Here is a 20,178-nt window from a genome sequence, read left to right on the forward strand (position 1 = left end):
GTGGCCGATTGACGATTCGTAATCTTTTCAAGTACAGGTAGAGACGAAGCGAGTCGTGGAAAACGATTTCGTTTGGATCTCGTTCGATTCTTTATTCCCACTTTGACTCATACCTAGTATTGATGCAGTAGTAAAGAAATATTAGTCGAGTTGTTTCCAGATGTGGTTTCTAATTGACAATCCTAGATCCCATTTCCTTCCCCTGATGACGAAAAAACAAAACTCTCATCGGCAAGATACGAGGTGATTCGGGGAGGGATGGGAGCATACATCATATATTCCCAACGTCAGCGATGTATATCTCCGCATGTACTTTGCTCATTCCTCGTCCTCTGGCACTATAATACTGCACCATATGGAGTCTCGCGGATTGAGGTTCGGGCCAAGCCACCAATTAGGAAGCGCTCCTTCCTTTTTAGTTCGGAGCCAAGACAGCCGCTCACCCTCCCTCACCCTCCTTTCTCTCTCAACGTGGCATACCCCCACCAAAAGCAAAACCACTCACAAAATCGTAATATATCCCATAAAGCCTTATTGGCTGCTCGTGCCTTGTACGAGGTACCGCGTAGGGAGCGCCCCTGGCAGTCGGGATGGTACACAGAAGGTCGCCAGTTCGAACCTGGCTCGACTCACATCTGCCGATATTTCTCTTGTTCGCTTTTTGCATTGGTTGTATTTTAATTTTTAACGTACGTATTCTGAATTTGAGCGCCAGTCAGCGACCAGTCAGGCCGGCACCATAGCAACAACTTAAAGCTATTATCATAACTAAGTAGTCTTGTACTTATGGTGCATGTATGGCGTATCCGATAAACGACTGCGGACTGCGTTCCTCTGACCCTCAGCGCTCAGCTCAGGCACGAGGTTGTTTGATATGTACACTTCCGAAGATATATCGTGCTTCGATAAATGCATGCTCGAGTATGTGTGTACAACACCAACTGTACATTCGCATTCACGGGGTGTCCAATATTATACGTTCGAAAAAACTAAGAACTAAAGAACTACTAAGGGACTAGGAACAGAAAGAAAAAAGGGGGAATAGATAGATAGATGGTAGTGAATGAACGGAAACATATAAAGATATACGCGACGTATGTTCCAGAGCACACCACAGCAGCCCTAGTAGCCGCCGGGAAGACTACACCTCCCCAAGCCCACTCCCACTACACCTCCTAAACCCACTCCCTAATAACACCCCCAACCCACCTACTACAGCTCTCCAAACCCACTCCCACTAGCCTGCCCACCCAACGGACTCCCCGGCCCCGACAACTTGAGAATAACCCACACAATCCCACCCGACACGGCTAGTACCACTCCGAAGGCGGCCGCAACGTACATCGCGACTTCTTTGACGGACATTTCGGTTGTTGTTACTTGGGGGAAGTCTGGAGAGGGGTGTTAGCGTTCATAGTTCGGGTTTTCATTCGTTGGAGGGGGAAACGGGAGTAGGCGAAAGGCGAGGAAGAAGGAAAGGTACGTACCACTCGACTCCCCATTCGCTCCACTCACACCCCCACCACCAACAGCCCCACCACCGCTCTCCTTCCTCTTCTTCGCCAACACCTGGTTCCGATACGAAATGGCATTAAAAATCCTCGAACGTACGTCTGAAGAGTCGATTTCGGGGCGAGGGCCTTGAGGCGAGTCGACGAGTTTGACGAAGGAGGGGTAGTTGTGTTCGTACCATTGTTCGATCTGTGGGGGAGGGAAGGGGTCCGTTAGTTTTGGTTTGGTTTTTGGGTGGATGGGGGTGGGTGGGGGATAGAGGTGAGGAGGGGAGAGGGAGGGGGTGGAGAAAGGGAGGAGGAGGGAAGGGAGGAAGAGGAGGAAGGGGAGGAAGGAAACGCACCTTGCCGCATGCAACGGAAAGTTTGAGGAAGCTAGGGTCGGAGGGGAGCGCCTTTTGATGAATCTTGCGAGCGTAATCTCGGAAGATGAGTGCTACTTCTTTGGGATTTGTAGACCTCATGATCAACTACACAGCATCACCCACACAGAAAACGCAAACAAAAAACACAGAAAAGTCGTCAGACATCACTAAATCCCCAAAGTGGTACGACAAATGACATACCCTAGCAGCCTCCGCCTTCCTAATCTTGATATTCCTCTGGAACATGGCGGGGTTCATAAAACACAACTCGAGCGTCGCAATCGCCATCGTAGCCGGAATCGCACAAAAGTTGAACACACTCTGGTTCTTCAACATCTTCAAATAATCCAAGGAATCTTCGCAATGCCTGAGGGCGTCCAGGATCATAGCGCTCTGCGCCCACTGCGCTCTCTCCTTATTCCCCTCCTCGTACATCTCCTTCATCTCCTTGAAACCGAAGGAGCCCCAGATTTCTTTAGGCCAGAAGTACCGCTGTTCGTCGGTATCTTCGCGGTAGTCCCGGATGATGTTGGTTTTTTGAAGGAGCAGGCCCATGGAATTGCTCAGTTCGAGTTGCTCGCCGAGCCAGGGAGCTTCTTTGCCTGAGGCGCTGAAGATGCGGGAGAGTCCCTCGCCGACGAGGCCGGCTACGTAGTGGCAGTAGAGATCGTATTCGGCGATGGTGGAGAGGTATATTGAGCCTGTCGTTGCTGCTTTGTGGGCGTAGTCTGCCATGCCTGTCTCCATTTTGCGGCAGATGTCGATTATGACTGTTTTGTAGCTATTGCGGAAGGGTTAGTTTAGTGGAGTCAATTCAGGATTCGCGAAGGAGGACGGGCGGTAGACGCACTGAGGGGCGAGTCTGTTAACTTCCTCGACGATGGTGTCGTATTCGACGAGGAGCTGGCGGTCCTTCTCGTTCGGGCCACAGCCTTCGTACTTCCAGCCGGGTGTGACGGTGTACTCGTGGAAGCGCCGGAGGATGGGCTGTTTGACATCGTCTGGGATGGTCATGTCGTCTTCGATCGTGTCCAGTCCGCGCAGGACGAGGTAGAACATGCAGATCTGGATGGAGTGATTAGCATCTTGTCTGGCTCCTATATCGAGCCCCAACGCCAGACGCGCGGGTGAGCGCGTCACAGCGAAGCAGCATGGCATGGCTGGCGGTACCGCGAGCGCGCCACGACGACTCCCGTTCAGAATCCACGTCGAACGTAAACTCGTCCCCGGGAGCGAGGCGAATCCAGTGATTCTAAAGAATATGACTTACGGTTCTCGCCAAATCCCCATCGAGCTCCTTGATGACTGCAGCAAAACTCCTGCTGGTGAGGTCGAGGAAGTGCCAGCACCTGCGCATGCTCTCGCGGTCCCAGCCGGACGTGGGGTGCTCCTTGATAGCCTTGATATCGCGTTTCTGTTCATGGTACAGCCAGAACTGCACTAGAGTCCTGAACTCGAGCGGGTGTGTCAATAGGAGGACGAGCCAGTTGATTGCGCCCATGTTTGTCGTTTAGTTTTTTCGTTGAAGAGGAGGAGCGGAGGAGTGTCGTGCAAAGAGGGTCGTGGGTAAAGTCGTGTGTGGAGTCGTCGAGGAGAGGAATAAAGGGGTGCCAGGGATATTTCAAGGGAATAAAGTGGATTTCCGTGTGGGGAAACCGGGTTTTTCGACACTCGTACGATTCCCTTTTCTGGCCTGACAAAATTTGACATCACCCATCAAAAATACCCTCTCTCCGCCCTCTCGGCGGTGCACTCGACCCATCCTTTTAACTATCAACTTGTAATACTTATGGAGGCACCGCTCAACCCGCCAGTTCGCATTCAAGCCGTCTCATCGGTTCCCATCTCCGTCAAAGCGACTGAAAAACACATCGCCGCCTTTTTGGACGATTTTCAGATGAGGAGTGCGGCGAGTTTGGGAGGGAATACCGCTGTTACGGTTCAACTCAAGAAACTCAAGGAGGCGCTGTATGAGGAGAGGAAATCTAAGGATTGAGAGGTGCGTTTCTTTTTCTTCGAGTCCGTTCATTGACTTAGAGATCTACATACTTACAGGGTGTAGGATTGACACCCTGCATCGAAACCAAAACCTCGAAACCCGGTTTCACCGAATAGCCGACTGAGAGGACCCTACGCCGCGTCGATACACGCTCATCCTTCTTTCTTGCAGAGATAGAGACGGACCCGAACTGTACGCTCATAAATAGGGCACCATCATCATCATCTCCAATTCCATTCATTCGTCATTCATGATTGGGGCGATATGTAATTGGACATGAATCGAATCCTACATGTAATCGTTATCAGTCAGAATCAGGGTTCCATAGGCCGGATAGTGAGTGAGTACAGTGCGCCAAACATCGTTCAGGGTTGACCACCATTTTCAGGGCTATTGACCGGGACGTCGGAGGAGTCGGTCCTCCTACTCCCCTTCTTGCTCCTCGCACCCCTCTTCTTCTTCGGGCTCCCCTTCTTCTCGCTCGGTTCTGCAGCAGCACCCGGCACGCTTTCTCCAATAATCTGGTTATGCTCATTTCTCCTCGTACCAACCGGCGGAGGATCCTCGATCCTGCGGAGCAAAGTCCACAAGATCGTCCCATCCTCCACTCCATACCTCGGAAAGATAAACCCAGTGCGCTTGGTGTACTTGCTCAGCGCCACCTCTGATGGGAAGACTTGAATTCTCTGGGTGTTGTCGTTGTGGCCCTCGTCGTCGGTGAACGCTGTGTACTTGGTGGTTAGGTCGACTAGGTTGACGTGGGCGTTGCACACCGCCTAGAAGGAGAACGTCGAGTCAGATGTCTATTCGCCTCTGTTGTCTCTGCCTCTCGCGCCCGGATAACCCCAGGAAGAACAACCCAAGCACTCACCTCCCTGGCAGCCTTCAACTCCCCCGGAACAGGCACAACCCCAACAGTCTCACACAACCCCTGCCACGCCGGCAAACTCTCCACATCCGTCCCATAGCGCCAATGAAAATGCTCAATCAGCGCCCGCCTAAAAGTCGCCAACCACGCCTTCCTATCCTCCTTCGCGTTCTCGGATAACGCTAGCCGCAATTCTGGAAAGGCCTCCTTGCGCCACCGGAGCATGCGGTTGAACTCGCGGTAGGCTTCTCTGCGCGGGTCGAACATGAACGTTGGGAGGAACTGGTCGAAGAAGGCTTGGAGGGGCCCGTCGATACGCGGCGGTGGGGAGCTTGGGTTTGTGCCTGCGTTTGGGAGAGGTGGGCGTAAGCTTGGGCTGACAGGTCTGCTGCACTGCTCACTTGGATCTGGCTGGGATTGGACTTGGCGGCTGGCTGCTTTCTTCGCCCTCGCGAGCTATACATCGGTGGATGGACAATCACTGAAAATCAGATCGTGATCTCCCTCACGGACGGTGTTCGAACGCACCTCTTTGCGTCTCTTCCAGTACGTGCTTGCCTGGGGTTTGGATTTGCCAGTGGTAGATTCGGGTGCGCTTTGGATTTGGGCTGGGTCTGACATGGTGAGGCTTGTATGCGTAGAAGAGCTCAAGGAGGTCGGGGTGTGTCGGCACGTCCGCAGTAGCAAGGCGTGGCGGACTTCCTTCTTATCCCATTCCCGTTCGAAACCTTAATGCCTCGAGGCGACGCTGTTCTCACACGCACCTGGACAAGAAGCTTCTTTGGCGCTTATTTGACTACATATCACCTGGGATCGTGACAGTTCTTGCCGTCGTGACTACACCCGCGTTCTCGAGATGTCGGCTGGCTCGACGTCCACTTAATCCCTAGGGCACCATCTCCAATTCCATTCATTCGTCATTCATGATTCAATGAGGCGTTATGTAACCGGATATTGTGAATCGAATCCTAATCGTTATCAGTCAGAATCAGGGTTCAATTAGTAGGACACTGAGTGAGTACAGTGCCCCAAACGTCGTTCATGGTTGACCTCCAGTTTCAGGGTTATTCACGGGGACGTCGGAGGAATCAGTCCTCCTACTCCCCTTCCTCCTCCTCGCACCCCTCCTCCCCCTCTTCTGCTTCGGACCACCCTCCTCTCTGGGCGCAGAACCCGGGATCACCAGCCGGTTACGCTCATTTCTCACAGTCCCCACCGGCGGCGGGAAGTAAATCCGGCGCAACAGCATATACAAGATCGTCCGCCTGTTGATCTTGTTTCTCGGGAAGATGTACTTGGTGCGGAGGGTGTAGTCGCTCAACTCGGCTTCGGAGCTGAACTTGGTGAGGCGGCCCCAGTCTTCGTATTCGTCTGTTAGGTCCACGAGGTTGACATGTGTATTGAACACCGCCTGTGGTACGGTTAGTAGTGAGACCTTTGACACTACCTATCCTCGAAGAGAAGAATTAACAACTAATCATTTACATAGTACTCACCTTTCGCGCCTCCTTCAAAGTATCAGGCACGGGCTCAATCTTCATCGCCACGCACAACGCCCTCCACGCATCCAAACTCTCCACATCCCTCCCAAACCTAAAATGGAACTGCTCGATCAAAGCGATCCTGAACTCCTCCAGCAGCGCTTTACGCGTAGTCGTCGCGAGCGACGGGTGGTTGGTCTGTTTTCGGAAGGCTTCGAGGCGGTGGTACTCGTCGTAGGAGGGGTTGCGGGGGTCGAAGATGAAGTTGGGGAGGAAGCGGTCGAAGAAGGTTTGTAAGGGACCGTCGATTCGTGGAGGAGGACCTGTGTCTTCGTTGGATGCTCTGGTTTGAGGGGCTTGTACTGGTTCTTGGGTTTGTCCTTGGTCTTGCCCCTGGATCTGCTCTTGCTCTTGCTCTTGTTGCACATCTTGGTTCTCCCCCGCGCTATCCGGTCCAACGTCATCCTCAACCACTTCGACTATGGTCGCCTCGAGTGGAGGCACGGGTTCCATCGCACCTGCAGCCCCCGTTCTAGCCCCCACTTTCTTCTCCCTCAATTGCTACTTCCAAACAACCATCGATCCCACACATAGTAGGACGACCGATCGACAAATCAGTACAATTTTCTCTCCCTTTCCGCGCATCGATCGCCAAAGGAATGAATGGCTCACCGCTCTGCGTTTCTTCCAGTATCCGCTCTTTTTACTTGTGGACTCTTTTGAAGCTGCTCCTGTTTGGGTTTGGACTGGGTCTGGCATGGCGCTCTTGAGCGTATGGGTTGGATATTCGTTGGATGTGGGGCAGGACTGGACTTGAGGGGATCACTCGGTTTGTGCGTGCGCAGCAGTAGCAAGGCGTGGCGATGTGATTCTTAACACTCAGACCTTCTTATTATTTATATGCCTTCCTGGAGTGAACCTTAACACCTTCTTGGTCGAGACCTTAGTGCCTCGAGGCGCCTCTTGTTCTCACACACCCCTGGGGAAGAAGCTTCTCTTTTCTTTGAGCGCTTATTTGACGTGGGTCGTGTTACATCGTGACTCCTTACACCCGAGGTGCTGTCCATCGATAACATTTCGTTCGTGTCTGCACGCGTACGCAGGATCAATTGACATCTGCAATAGGGGATAGGGGAGGCCTAGTTTTTGTACCAGATTCAACACTCCTAAGTTATATTATTAGCTGGGCCGCAAGGTGGACATGTGTGGTTCGAGGTGAGGGCATGATTCACCCTCCAGCCTTTTGGAGATTGATCTCTACTGGAGACGAGGCCCCTCTGGATTGCTCAGTGGATCCTGAATGGCTGCGGATACGGACGAGACCCACATGCATGTCGGTACGGGCGCTTATCTGATACTGATACTAGTACCTGGGAATCGGGGTTGTCTTGGAAAGACCATCTGATTCTCTGTATGTACATATGTGATAGGGGTAGATCGTATGCGGGGGCATAGATCTGTGTGTATACTACTGGACGTGGGATTGGTGCGACAGGACACTATATACTTAATCAGCCTTGCGTTACGGGCGCTTATTCTTTTTCGCGTGATCATGCTCACGCTCCTCCAAGTTCAACCCCCTCGTTCTTTCTCCGACCCCCGCCCAAAGTAATACTCCGTCCAAGCATCACGTCCCGATGACCTCTCCGAGTAACGTAAATCGGTTGTGAGAACCGCCGTGCTACATTCGCTGAAGAACGATCTACGGGTATCCTTCTCCCACTGGGAATGTGCTCGCTTCTGAGTCCAATCATTCCATTGGACTGGAACAGTGAAATATGGCGCGTCGTAACAGTAGTCATGTGCATAGTAATCCATCTGGTTCAGAGCTGAACACGGATGCGAAGCTCGATGTGATTCCGATTCGTGTCGTTGGGATGCGGTGACATCGGCTGTACGGCGCGGAAGTTGCGATTCAAGTGAGTCAAGTTGGGAACTTGAAGTCGGTTTCGAGGGCGGGTCAGAGCTTGGACTGGTGGGTGGGTGGATGGGAGCGCTGTCGATGTCGATGATACTTGCGTTGCTACCGGGATTGGAGGAGGAGGAGGAGGTGGTGGTGGTGGTGGTGGTGGTGTGAACAGACGCTTTTTGGCTCGCCTTGTTTGCTTTCGCTCTCTAAATTATGGCAGGCGCGATATGAATATCAGTCATTAGTCATGGTTAATCTTTCTACGCGGACAATAACGATGCGACTCTCACCGCTTTCTTCTTCCTGTTTCGAAGGGTTTTGGCACTGGGAATGGGAGGGACTACGGTAGCTTCGTTTGGGGATTCGTGGTCCGTCATACTACCAAGCGGCTGGCTAGGCTTTATGGAGCCCAAGAACGGGGAGCGGCACTTGGTGCCCTGGGGTCCCCTTTCGTCGTTTCATTTATAGGTGCGTATGCTTACAGCTCTGCCTCCTCGGAGCCCTGAGCTCTTGAATGACTCGGAATGACTCGGTAAGAAGTCTCCTGAGCGCCTTATATCTCACATGAGTCTTCTGCCAGTGGAAGGAGGACACAGGGCTGTGTTGGGGCGCTTATCTGTCATGGTAGATTCAGAACTGTTAAGGGCCCTTGATCATAAGGGGTGCTGTGGGACTACAGCAGGACTGCCAAATCTGAATTGATAAGTATCGTGGTTTCCTATTTATACGTGTCGTCCAATGAGTCAGACTCTGGTTGGGCGCTTATGCCATCTCAGAAGTAGGGTCCACTGAAGCCTTCTAAGTACCCATCGAGAAACATGTGGATCGGTGAAGATCTCCATCTCGCAACCGTTAGTTCAAAATGGCAACGTAGCTGATTGTTTAACCATGATAATGTAGACAGTATATATCTGGGATTCGAAGAAAACTATCAAGAGTCATCGTTCTTTTGACGACGCCCCTTTCAATTTGGCTACAGCATGTCTGGCCGTTTTACCGCGCTTTGGGTCGGGTCGGACGATCTTACGAAGTAGATGACGCAGCAAGCCACGGGCATACGCATTTTTCTTGGGAAAGATTCGGTGCGTTTTCCGTGTGTAAGAAGAGAGCTCTGGTTCGGTTCGGAACTTGATTAGGGGTTCTCTTTTTTCCGTGAGGTCGACGAGATTTACAAATGTCTGTTCGACAACCTAAACGGGAGACAAGTGGATAACAGAGTTAGGAAATTGTAAATAGGAAAGCGACAGTCCACAAGAGAACACCCACCTGCTGACAATGTTTCAAGGTGTCCGGTATAGGGGCGAACCCGATCGCCCTGCAAAGAGCTTGCCAACTTGCTAAATCCGACTCGTCAGTCCCGTACGTATCGTTAAACTGCATCACGAGAGCATCTTGAAACGCTTTATATGCTTTCTCCCCTTTGGTCTTCTTCTTCTTTTTCTTTTTGGTCGGATTCTCCTGACCCTCCTTCGAGGTCTCCTTCGAGGACTTTGGGATCTTCCATCCCTTCAGCTTTTGCAAACGATGGAACTCGTGATTTGCGGGGTTCGATGGTTGATACTTGAACTCGGGGGCGTACTGGGCAAAGAAAGCAGCGAGGCGGGTGGCTTTGGGATTGTAATCTGTGTCTGAGTTGGGCTGCTTGGCGGTGTGCGCTTTGGCGCTCCTGGGAGGAGTCTTCGACGGGGTGCTGTAAATCCGAGAGGAACTGGTGATGTAGACTCTGAGACGACTCTGGGATCGTTTTCAAGTTCTCAGTGCGACGGGACGATGGAGAATGGTCAAGAGATGGAGCTTACGTCTCGGGCAAGTATTGGTCTAACGAACCTGGGGTACAGTAATCCCCTGACTGTCGCGATCGATAGTAGAAGAGGAGAGGGGCGCATCATATTCATTCTTGCGGTAGAACTCAGCGAAAGACTCGTCAACTCGAAGCTGCGTCCGAGGTTTAGGGGTAAATGCAAGCCTAGTGGACAGTAGGAATCGAGGGGACTCGCGGAGAACACGGTACCCTAGATTCGACTGGGAATGAGGAAACATCGTGCCCGTGCCCACAGCACCCCCGAACTTAAGCTCGAGGCACGTGTTGGTCGTTTCTCATGCGTCGATTAAGCTTTACGGAAGGAAGCCACGAGGTGTACATAGAGACGGCGAGAAAGCTTTGTATATCGCGATTGAAGGCCCCGATCAATTGCTTACTTGGGCGCCTATTCCCAGTAGGGAGTACCTTTGGAAAAAAAGGGAGTGCACAAAGGTAGGATTACACGGAAGTACAACTATCCAGAGACACTATTTTATACGCAAGATGAAGAGAGAACTGGACCTGGCTGAGTTATCTCGAGAGAGAAGTGATCACCAGCCAATTGCATACGGATGTGAGATAAGATTCACGAACTTCCTCCGCCTCGGCGTCGGCGAGATCTTCCGTGGTGCCCACCCCTCGAGGCACCTGGATTCATGATATTTCGTAACAGATATTTGAGAAGGTTACCCGAGTTGGCGTTCTCCCTCGGGAAGAACAGTCCATTATCCTTGGTATACTCGCTCAGCGCGTATTCAGTTGGGAAAATGGTGATCTCACGACTCCCGTCGTAGCCCTGGGTGAGATCAACCAAGTTCACATGGGTCGATTTCACTTTCTACTCGGTCTATTAGTGTCTGGAGCAAGCAAAGTGTGAAGACTTCGGAGACGAACCTGCCTTGCCTGCTTGAGGGTGCTGGGAATCGGGTGTATACCGAGGCGTGCGCAGAGGCCTTGCCAGGCCTCCAGATTTTGATGATCGGTACCATAGTTCTCGTTGAACTGCTGGACGAGCGCGTCTTGAAACTGTTGGTACGCCTCCTCCCGCTCTGGATCTTCGCGCTCCCACCCATTCCAGTCGCAGAGTCGATAAAACTCTTGGTTGGCGGGTCGGTTAGACCGATAGATAAATCCGGGAGCAAACTGGGCGAAGAATTCCTCCAAAGGCGTAGACATTTCTCTGTTTCAGGAAGGCCAGAGTTAAACATCCGGACGTCCGGATACCGCGCAGCTGTCGGACGCACCTTTCCCTCAGAACCCGTGTTCGTTTGTCCAAGATATGGTGCTGTGGATGGGACAAAATCAACGATGGTTATTGATGTCGGGGTAGTGACTCGACGCAGTTCAATTCGATTGAGGTGTCGGCAAGACTACTATAGACCTCCAGACAGGACGGAGCGAGGGGACCAGCTGCAGCTTGGGAGCGGTCTGGTACCCTGGCTTCGATGGGGTATGAGGGAAAGCCTACATGCTGTGCTGTCGGAGATACTTATCGTTCAGCGAGGATTGTACTTGTTTTCACTTTCTCACCTCGAAGTTTCCGAAATGAACGAGAACGTAAGCACAACTACATTGAGTATGTACCAGTGACCATGTGGCTCTCCCAAGCGACCTCCAAGCCCTCCGATGTCATCAAGCCCTCCGATGCAATGGTAGTTTGAAATTTACAGCCCTTGTATTTGGATGAAAAGCTCTGTGTCGCTGGAAGCCTTTGGGTCACGAAATCAACAAGCACGTAGAGAGAATGGTATCACTTGTAGCTACATCTCCGACATGACGTCTACGGGCGAGGCTGTTGTCCATATCCCTCCCGGTAGTACTGTGCACGCACAGCTTCAACGGACTCATAGTACTCCCTGACGGCATCTTCAAAGGCGGTTCTCTCCCCCTTGGCAATCCTCTGGTGAATCAAATCGGTAGTCGTATGCCACATGTTGTACGCCAGATAGTCAAGTGGCTGGTAATTAGCCATATGGCCAGGACGCCCTTGAGCTATCGGAACAAGTTAGCTTTCAGAATGCGGGTTTCTGCGGAAGTTGGCAGACTCACCGAGGATTTGGGGCTCGAAGCGCGAAAGTGCGTTCATTATCTTTCGGAGTTGCGGTAGAAGCGCCCATACTTTCGGTGTCGAGTCGTATACTGCTTGGACGGCTGCGGGCGCGGTTGTGCAGTTTCTGAAGACCTGGGGTAGAAATGTGCTGTGAGAAGCGTATCTCTGAGGTACTCAAGACGTAGAAGTCACCTCTGTCTCGACCCACCACAAGGGGGAGACGAAATTATCGAGCCATTTCCGATAGAATTCACTTGAAGCGTGATATAGTCCCTAAGCGCCCAAGTGTACGTCATGAATTCGAAGTCGTTTTAGGACTTTGATAGGAATACGCACATCAACGTCCTCTGGAGTCGCATCAGCCTCGGGGAACGCACAAATGGCAGCATCGTATTCGGCCAACGCCTTGGGGAACGCAATGTCGATCGCGTTCTCGTAGGAAGTCTTTCCATCGGGATTGGTCACTCCACATAGAGGACTTGGTCCCTGGGCAGTTGCGAGGCCGACAAGCAGGAGCGTGAGGAGGATATGAAAGACTTGGAACATGACTGTCGATAGTGGGATTATGCGAGGCTATGGGGGACGAGGTGTGTACTTAAATCCTTTGTGCCCTGTTGGAATAGGCAACAACTTCGGAAAGAGCGGATCGTGGGGCGTTGAGGTGGCTGGGAAGTTCAAAACAGACTTTAGGTGGCTGCCTGAGTGCCTTGGGTGGGCAAGGAGCTTCTTGTTGTGTCAGTATCAGAGTAACCCACGAGCAGAACAAAGCAGACCACCCCAGAGGTCTTCTGACATCCGCCCATGGGCATTGGATCCCGTCACGCCCAAGACCCTTTCACCTTAAATGTACAGCAACTACCCACCTACGAGGACTTGACACTCACACGAATTCCAACTCGTGTATTATCCCTTATTCATCTCACTCACCCATGCTCATGCACGACTTCGAATCCCAACCTCTGACAACATAGGTTGTTGCGAGATATTCCCTTTGACGTTCTACCGCCGATGTTTGAGCATGGGCGGCTCACGAGAAAAGTCAGCCTCAGGTGCTCGACCTACGACGATATACTTCACATGTCCGAGCTGGCCGAATGGTGAGTAAACCATTGTTTCGATTAAGGGAATGAATACCTTCGTACAGTGGAACGTTCGCTGTGACTTCATCGATATATACATAGTTATTCCAAGGCATATCCGAGGAGGTATACACCGTCTGGTGCTTTCAGTAGAGTTTAAATACGAGCCATAAGAATAGAGCGAGTGATCACAGCAACCTAACATTCGATTCAGAACCACACCTAATACACACTTCTCCACTGTTTAGATATCGATATGCTGATCTCAACTATCGTTCTCGCCATCTCCTTCCTCGTTGCACCAGCCGCCCTCGCCAATCCCACCTCCAAGCGCGCCTATATCCCAGAGCTCAAGCTCTCCCTAGAGCACATCGACCAATCATGGAAGAAACTCGAGGGCGACATTGTAGCTTTATCCCAGGAGGCCACGACGGAGGACTTCGAGGTACTACCAACCTGCATTCCAGCGCCTCGAATCCTTTCTCCTGGGATTTAACTTTCGAAACCTTTAGGCTGTCAAATCATCGATGGACACACTCACCAGCTACGTTCGTCACGGAGAGTACCAAGTCGCCATCAGAGTACGTTCCCCTCCTCCTTTATTCAGCACCGTACCCCTTTCAGACTTGACTGACAACCACCATTTACCAGACAAACGGTCCTTTCACAAACACCAAATGGTCAGACGAATTCATAGAGGACATGAAGCCGTACCAAGCAAACGGTGCCAACGCCCTGCGTAACCTGAGGTCGCACGTTACTCGAATCAATGGTAATCGATAATCATTTATCAGATTAAGTCGTGGCACTTGTTAGCGCCCACTACTGGCGCCCACACTTTAATGATCTCAAGTTCCATTTCCCAATCGTGAACTAGCACTAAACTAACACTACCCTCTTGTTGTCGTGCAGAAACCGGCGGTATCGATCTCCTCAGAGAGTTTGACACAAGTACTGCAAGTTTGACTGGAGCCTTTGGCGAGATGGAGTGGGACTTGGAACGATACTTCGTGCGTACCACCAACCAGTCTGTCTACCTAATAAGGTCGAGACGAATTGATTGAACTCGTTTGTGTTTTCCTTAGTTCCAATTCGTGAGCGGTAAAGAGCTCTTGGCGCCTATCCGGGAATCCCGTCTCGTACAAGAAGGACGCGAAACGGCCGAACTCTTCTATCAGACTTGGTGTGCGATCGAGTGGGGACAACCATGTTGGTAACATAACTCTTCAAGACAAGTATAATAGTACATCGAATACAAACGCAGAGCAGTTTTACACGTCAAAGCAGTAGTAGTGGAAAGCGATTGCAAGAAAGCATAGAGAGAGTGGTCGTCATTTCGCGTCCAATTCAACACACAGGCTTCACCCCAGTCCTCCACTCCTCCTCCGCAAGCGACCCATTAATATGCTCCATCATCAACGCCAAAACCTCCTTCTCCTTCCTCCTATTCCCAACCTGCCCATAAACCCGATGCATAATCTCATAAATCGTCGTATACCCCGCCTCAATCGTATCCAACCCCTCCTCCTCCATCCTCTTCTTCATCTCCAACACAGGCTTCAAAACATCTTCAGTAAGCTTCCGGTCTTTAGACCAAACGTTAATGGCCTGCCGACGCATCGTCTGCGTCATCTTGTTGGAGATTTGGCGCAGTTTGTCGGATTGAGGGGTGGCGTGGACGCAGGCGCGGCATTTACATTCGAAGCCGTACCTCTCGAGGGCCTTTTGGCGCTCGGCTTTGGGAGCGTTGGTGAGAGCGTAGCCGACGTGGACTTGGGAACCTGCTTTGATGTCCCGGGTGGCGGTGAATCGAATGGAGAATGTCGCAGCGTCGAAGCCTTGGACGACGTCTGGAGTGCAGCTAGCAGAGCGATTTCCCGTTAGCTGGCCCACTCGAATTGAAGTCAGAGTAGAAAGGAAGACGCACCTATGGTTGAACCGACTGCCAACCTTCGCGATAGCAGCGTACCCCTGGTTGAATTCGTCGTCCAGGCCGGGAAGTCGCTCACCAAAGGATATTCCAAACCCATTCGTCCTGACGATTCCCAACAGAGGTCCACTCCCGTCATTCAAATGCGAATTCCCCAACTCCAAGAACCCTTTCCTCGCACGGGACATCATCTGCTGATCAACAGCGTAGCGAAGCATACCCTCCGCCTTCTTCATGTACAACTGCGCAATCTGGTTGTCGGACAGCTCGCTCAGCCCTTCGGAGTTAATCCGACCAAAGATATTCTGGATGGGATAGACGAGGAACGGGCGCTCGACGAGGACGGGTTCGTAGCGCTTGATGTCTTCCGTGGCGAAGACGCCCAAGCCAGATCCGTCGCCCGTCTCGCGTACGACGAGCCTGTTGCGGATTTTGGGGAGAGGCCGAGGCCAGTTCTTGTGGGCGAAGTACTTGGCTTTGGATGCTGGACTCGTGATCCAGATCGTGTGGCCATCTGGGTCTTCCTTCGATTCGTCGACGGGAGCGGAGGGGACGTAGGTAGATATGATGTCGGGCTCTACGACCTTGCCGTTCTTGACTTTGAGTGGAATCTTGTCCACGGGCGTCAGCTCGAATTCCGTGAAGCGTTTCTCGATGTCTTCAGGCACTGGGCGAGGTGTTAAAATCAGGTATATGGGGTATGGAACTGTGAATACACCTACGATTTTCATTCTTGGCGTTCCCAAAAGGCATTTGTACGACTCGAGGTTTGTTGGCGGTAGGCGGAGTTGTAGTTGAACTCGACGCTGCTGATCAACGGATGAGCATCAAACTCAGTGACGAAAAAACATAAAGTCCTACCTTGTTCGTCGTCTTCCTGAGCCTCGTCAGGTGTGTTCCCCCTCTCTATGATATCCCTGAGCTTGTCCAAGGCTATCATTGCCTTCTGCACCTCTTGCGATGCTGTAGATAACTTCTCGGTCTCCAAGCCGATCGCGATGCTGAACATCCAAACTACGACGGATCCGAACGTCGCGAAACTCTCCGACAGCTCGCCACTCTGCATAGCCTGCAACGCCTCTGTAAGCTCCTCACACGCTCCCGCAACCTTCCTCCACTCCACCAGCATCTCGCAGAACTGGCGTGGACTTTCGAGCGACTTGGCACCCTCCGAACCGGGCACGCCGTTGCGGAATAAAAGAGCCACCAGGACTGACCAGAGGACAGATTGGTTGGTATTTTGGCCTTGAAGAAGGGCTATTTCGAATACCCTGGCGATACGCTCGCGGACTTGGATTTTTTCCCAGACTTTTGGGAGGACGACGAGCCCGCCGGGGAGGTTGTACTCGGTGACGGACTCTTCGTAGGGTTCCTTGCCTGTACCGAGGTTCATGGACTCGAAGTTTTTTCTGAGTTGGTCGGAGGACGTGTCTGTCATGTTTCGTAGTGTGACTGTGTGGTTTTGAAGACGATGTAGGGTGAAGTTCTGGAAGAAGAAGGATTATGACGAGTGGCTAGGGGCTCGTGTACCATGTTCATTTAATTATGCATGCCGTTCCCCGGCCATCAATGCATCACGTTGACCGTGTTTGGCCCTAGCCCTCCGATACTCTCGGAACTCTTTTCCCCTTGGACACGAATCCATGCAGTGGCTAACAACGAAGGAAAGTACTTCAGGGAAAGTACTGGAGGTGGAGTGCATGGTGGGATCTCTGGATAAGCCTGTCATACACTCACATAGGACTCGGAATGACGGATCCAGACGGCCCCCGCGGGGGAACTCAGAATAGACGCCTACTCCTAGCCGCCCGTGTTGCGGTATCTGGCCACGACAGTACCCCAGAGCTAGCATGGAGAAGGGCGGCTCATAGTTCGTTGCCAATCTTCATTGACAAAGTTCCTGTGCTTCGTGATCAAGGATCGCGCCATCATATATCAGTTACGGTACTGACTGAACTCTACACGAGGAGAAGCAGCAGCAGTCTGCGGTACCTCTGAAGGTAGTTGATTAGAGGACGCGGCTCAGGTAAGTACTTTAGGAGAGTATGAGCAGGGAGATGCTTTCAGTGTGGGAGACAGCGCAAGAGCCCAAGGTGAAATCATGTGAAAGAGCGCAGCAGCAGGTAGCGTTATCTAACCTCGAAGAACGGAAAATAATTATCAGTATGGTGTCACCATCAGTTTGTATTGAACCGCCCTTTCCATTCTAACAGGGTGTACATCTGCAGTCCACCGGCAAAGCGCCCGACGATTCATGGTGGGCGACTGTGCCCTCGATCGAATCCCGACGTCGTCGTTTAATTGATCTGACCCGAGTGCAAGATGTCCAAAACACATCCTTTCCTCAATATCTGGCCATTTAATTGTCGTACAGAGGCCTCCAATAACATTACCTGGATTCCAGAATCGGCGCGGCAACTCGACCGCAATCCAGATGCCTTTGCCTCTCACCGAGCCTTGATCGGTGGTATTCCCGAATGGGGTAACCGTGAAATGGGACGACTTGCCACGGAATGTGGTTTCCTGACACAAAAAGTCTGCGCTCTCTCCAACATTCCCTTCACGAAATCCCCCTCTTCCTCTTCCCCTTCCTCACGGCACGAACGCCAACGACAGCGACGATTCCATAGACGACGACAGCGACGCGACCTCGATGGCAAAAGCAGAAAACCACTATGATGTCGTGATTGTCGGTGCAGGCATTGCAGGATGCGCTCTGGCACACGGGCTGTCCACCCTCCCTTATCGTTCCAAGCGCCTGCGGATAGCCCTCCTCGAACGCTCCCTCGCCCAACCCGACCGCATCGTCGGCGAGCTGCTCCAGCCCGGCGGCGTCATCGCGCTCAAACAGCTCGGTCTCGAATCAACAGTGGAGGGCATCGACGCCATCCCCGTCAAGGGTTACTGCGTGCTCAAGCAGGGTCAATCAGTGCAGATTCCGTACCCGTCTGGCTTTGAGGGCAGGAGTTTCCACCATGGGAGGTTCATCAACAACCTACGCAAAGCGGCGAAGCAGGCCAAAGGCGTCGACGTGATTGAGGCGACTGTCACCGACCTCATCCAGGAGGAGGGAAACCCCAAACATATCATCGGTGTTACTGCTTCACGGAAGGAAGAGGGGTCCACAGAAGCTGTCAAGGTCCAATACCACGCCGACCTCGTCGTCATTGCCGACGGGTGCTTCTCCAACTTTAGGACATCGGTCATGGGCGAGTCTGGTTTCAAGCCAACGACGAGGAGCCACTTTGTCGGTGCGGTCCTGGAAGATATCAGGCTACCTATTCCTCAACACGGAACTGTCGCATTGGTACAAAACTCTGGCCCAGTTCTGTTCTACCAAATCGGCCAACGGGAAACCCGTATGCTGGCAGACGTCAAAGCTCCTCTCCCGAAAGACCTCAAGGTAAGCCTTTTCCATTCTCCCTTTCGTAACTTCGGCTAACAGCTCCACTCCACACAGGGCCACATCCTCACCCACATCGCCCCTCAACTCCCTTCAACCATCCAAAAAGCCGTCGAAACCGCCCTCCACAAAGACCGCCTCCGCCAAATGCCCAACTCCTTCCTCCCTGCCGTCGACCAAAACGGGCCGGGCTGCAAGAACGGCGTCGTCCTGATTGGCGATGCCTGGAATATGCGCCATCCTCTGACAGGCGGTGGAATGACGGTTGCGCTATCGGACGTGGTCATCCTGCGTGATCTTATCGGAACCATACCCGATCTGAGCGACGTACCGAGGGTGAGCAAGGTGCTGAACACTTGGTTTTGGAACCGGAAACCGCTCGCTTCGACGGTTAACATTCTTAGTTTTGCGCTGTATGACTTGTTCGGCGCTGATGGTTAGTACTTCGGTTCACGCTTTTACCACTCCCTCGGAAGCTAACCGTCCCGACTCTAGATGATAACCTCGAAGTTCTAAGAACAGGCTGCTTCAAGTACTTCGAACGGGGCGGAGAATGCATCAACGGACCGGTATCATTACTCTCCGGGTAAGCCATCCATATCCGTAACCAATCCACCATTCATCCACTAACCGCATCCCCTAGAATCGCCCCCTCGCCCGTCCTCCTTTTCAACCACTTCTTCTCCGTCGCCTTCTACTCCATCTGGGTAATGTTCACGCACCCCCGCCCAATCGCACCTTCTCCCTACGCAAACGGCGACGCCAAACCCACCCTCGCCGCGCCCCGCCTCTACGAGTACCCCGGCCTCCTCATCAAATCCTTCCGCGTCTTTTGGACTGCATGTATCGTTTTCGGACCCCTGTTGTGGACCGAGGTGCGGTGGTGGTCGCCGTCGGATACGAAGAGGAGGAATAAAATCTTTTGGTTGACGGTGTTGCCTGTGGTGGTGTTTGCGGCGTTTGTGGCTGCTGTGTATGCCAAGGCGGTGCAGTTGGGCGCGTTGGAGGGTGTACCGGTGCTCGGTAATGCGTCGTATTAGATCGTTTTGTTTGATGTATTGTATTAGTACAACTATACCTCTAGACCACTATTACTATTCGTTATTTCATTGTTGGATATATAGCTTAATTTCTATACATGCAACCATTTAGGTGCTGGAAACCACTCGCCCGGCGGGTTAAGATGTAAGAACAGGATGTTTCACAACGAATACCTCTTTGGTAGGACAGATAACCACCCGAACATCAAACTCGGAAGAAACCCAGAAAAAAGCCTGACGCACTCCTCACCAAGTTCCTCCCATTCACCCCATTTGACCACCCTCCTATGGTCGTCTGTAGGATAATCCCTCTGGATAGAAATATGCATTGCCGCACTCTTCAATCCCGGAAAACGGGTTTTGGGGAGTTTGAGGATTGGTGCGCACATTGACATGGAGGGAGACAGCCTGTTTACCTTCGTCAACGAGACCGGCGATATGAAGAGCTGGGGTCTTTCAAACTGCTCAATACAAATTAAACGAAACAAAAGGTAAACGAAAAAGAAAAGTAGAACAGAACGCGCCAATAATAAAGACCAAGGCATGCAGAGCATGCGACTCCTTCGAGGAGAGAGTTTCCAAAGATTGAAACGCAGCATTATAGTGTGGGAGCGGCACGGAATCCCCTAGTAAAAGGCGAGGGGATTGTCTGTTTGACGTTCCCACTGCTGCGACAACTTCTCTTGAAGTTCCACGCGCATCATAAACCTTACTTTTGTATTTTGTTCAGCTGGCGGGGTGC

The 20,178-nt window shown here is 52.1% G+C and overlaps 10 protein-coding genes across 10 annotated transcripts; 3 read left to right on the top strand and 7 right to left on the bottom strand.

The window, feature by feature from the left end:
- Positions 1–881: 881 nt before the first annotated feature.
- Positions 882–3,414, bottom strand: CC1G_03978 (squalene synthase). The gene is made up of 6 exons (XM_001831035.2): positions 3,147–3,414; positions 2,727–2,941; positions 2,078–2,657; positions 1,856–1,981; positions 1,488–1,701; positions 882–1,391 (listed from the first exon to the last, which is right to left on the bottom strand). The coding sequence occupies exons 1-6, from the start codon at positions 3,375–3,377 to the stop codon at positions 1,213–1,215; spliced, it is 1,545 nt and encodes a 514-aa protein (XP_001831087.2). The 5' UTR covers positions 3,378–3,414; the 3' UTR covers positions 882–1,212.
- A 251-nt stretch (positions 3,415–3,665) lies between these two features.
- On the top strand, positions 3,666–3,872 carry CC1G_03979 (hypothetical protein; the record flags this gene model as incomplete). The annotated part of the gene is made up of 1 exon (XM_001831036.1): positions 3,666–3,872. One exon carries the CDS (start codon positions 3,666–3,668, stop codon positions 3,870–3,872), a length of 207 nt encoding a protein of 68 aa, XP_001831088.1.
- Positions 3,873–4,240: 368 nt separating this feature from the next.
- CC1G_03980 (hypothetical protein) lies at positions 4,241–5,364 on the bottom strand (the record flags this gene model as incomplete). The annotated part of the gene is made up of 4 exons (XM_001831037.2): positions 4,241–4,651; positions 4,747–5,087; positions 5,145–5,199; positions 5,272–5,364. 4 exons carry the CDS (start codon positions 5,362–5,364, stop codon positions 4,241–4,243), a joined length of 900 nt encoding a protein of 299 aa, XP_001831089.2.
- A 418-nt stretch (positions 5,365–5,782) lies between these two features.
- CC1G_03981 (hypothetical protein) lies at positions 5,783–6,737 on the bottom strand (the record flags this gene model as incomplete). Its single annotated transcript, XM_001831038.1, has 2 exons — positions 5,783–6,154; positions 6,240–6,737. The coding sequence occupies 2 exons, from the start codon at positions 6,735–6,737 to the stop codon at positions 5,783–5,785; spliced, it is 870 nt and encodes a 289-aa protein (XP_001831090.1).
- A 1,310-nt stretch (positions 6,738–8,047) lies between these two features.
- Positions 8,048–8,756, bottom strand: CC1G_03982 (hypothetical protein; the record flags this gene model as incomplete). Its single annotated transcript, XM_001831039.2, has 3 exons — positions 8,048–8,339; positions 8,616–8,642; positions 8,698–8,756. 3 exons carry the CDS (start codon positions 8,754–8,756, stop codon positions 8,048–8,050), a joined length of 378 nt encoding a protein of 125 aa, XP_001831091.2.
- Positions 8,757–9,071: 315 nt separating this feature from the next.
- Positions 9,072–10,173, bottom strand: CC1G_14777 (hypothetical protein; the record flags this gene model as incomplete). Its single annotated transcript, XM_002910753.1, has 4 exons — positions 9,072–9,323; positions 9,400–9,448; positions 9,497–9,867; positions 9,961–10,173. The coding sequence occupies 4 exons, from the start codon at positions 10,171–10,173 to the stop codon at positions 9,072–9,074; spliced, it is 885 nt and encodes a 294-aa protein (XP_002910799.1).
- A 347-nt stretch (positions 10,174–10,520) lies between these two features.
- Positions 10,521–12,530, bottom strand: CC1G_14778 (hypothetical protein; the record flags this gene model as incomplete). The annotated part of the gene is made up of 7 exons (XM_002910754.1): positions 10,521–10,772; positions 10,829–11,114; positions 11,179–11,219; positions 11,766–11,926; positions 11,984–12,116; positions 12,177–12,257; positions 12,321–12,530. 7 exons carry the CDS (start codon positions 12,528–12,530, stop codon positions 10,521–10,523), a joined length of 1,164 nt encoding a protein of 387 aa, XP_002910800.1.
- A 789-nt stretch (positions 12,531–13,319) lies between these two features.
- On the top strand, positions 13,320–14,280 carry CC1G_03985 (hypothetical protein; the record flags this gene model as incomplete). The annotated part of the gene is made up of 5 exons (XM_001831042.1): positions 13,320–13,508; positions 13,576–13,644; positions 13,715–13,835; positions 13,976–14,073; positions 14,149–14,280. 5 exons carry the CDS (start codon positions 13,320–13,322, stop codon positions 14,278–14,280), a joined length of 609 nt encoding a protein of 202 aa, XP_001831094.1.
- Positions 14,281–14,410: 130 nt separating this feature from the next.
- CC1G_03986 (hypothetical protein) lies at positions 14,411–16,491 on the bottom strand (the record flags this gene model as incomplete). The annotated part of the gene is made up of 4 exons (XM_001831043.2): positions 15,855–16,491; positions 15,716–15,802; positions 14,991–15,660; positions 14,411–14,924 (listed from the first exon to the last, which is right to left on the bottom strand). The coding sequence occupies exons 1-4, from the start codon at positions 16,429–16,431 to the stop codon at positions 14,411–14,413; spliced, it is 1,848 nt and encodes a 615-aa protein (XP_001831095.1). The 5' UTR covers positions 16,432–16,491.
- Positions 16,492–17,542: 1,051 nt separating this feature from the next.
- Positions 17,543–19,547, top strand: CC1G_03987 (squalene epoxidase). The gene is made up of 4 exons (XM_001831044.2): positions 17,543–18,396; positions 18,454–18,832; positions 18,892–18,982; positions 19,040–19,547. Exons 1-4 carry the CDS (start codon positions 17,647–17,649, stop codon positions 19,434–19,436), a joined length of 1,617 nt encoding a protein of 538 aa, XP_001831096.1. The 5' UTR covers positions 17,543–17,646; the 3' UTR covers positions 19,437–19,547.
- Positions 19,548–20,178: the final 631 nt, after the last annotated feature.

The sequence above is a fragment of the Coprinopsis cinerea genome, assembly GCF_000182895.1.
Source record: "Coprinopsis cinerea okayama7#130 chromosome 7 map unlocalized cont3.7, whole genome shotgun sequence".
NCBI classification, from domain to species: domain Eukaryota; kingdom Fungi; phylum Basidiomycota; class Agaricomycetes; order Agaricales; family Psathyrellaceae; genus Coprinopsis; species Coprinopsis cinerea.

Excerpts from the sequence above, each read along its gene's own strand:
- CC1G_03978 (XM_001831035.2), bottom strand. The coding sequence starts at position 3,377 with ATGGGCGCAATCAACTGGCTCGTCCTCCTATTGACACACCCGCTCGAG. Across the intron at positions 1,982-2,077 it reads GGAAGGCGGAGGCTGCTAGG|TTGATCATGAGGTCTACAAA; the intron begins GTATGTCATTTG and ends GATGCTGTGTAG. Across the intron at positions 1,392-1,487 it reads AGCGAATGGGGAGTCGAGTG|ACTTCCCCCAAGTAACAACA; the intron begins GTACGTACCTTT and ends ACCCCTCTCCAG.
- CC1G_03987 (XM_001831044.2), top strand. The coding sequence starts at position 17,647 with ATGGCAAAAGCAGAAAACCACTATGATGTCGTGATTGTCGGTGCAGGC. Across the intron at positions 18,833-18,891 it reads TGACTTGTTCGGCGCTGATG|ATGATAACCTCGAAGTTCTA; the intron begins GTTAGTACTTCG and ends TCCCGACTCTAG. Across the intron at positions 18,983-19,039 it reads CCGGTATCATTACTCTCCGG|AATCGCCCCCTCGCCCGTCC; the intron begins GTAAGCCATCCA and ends CGCATCCCCTAG.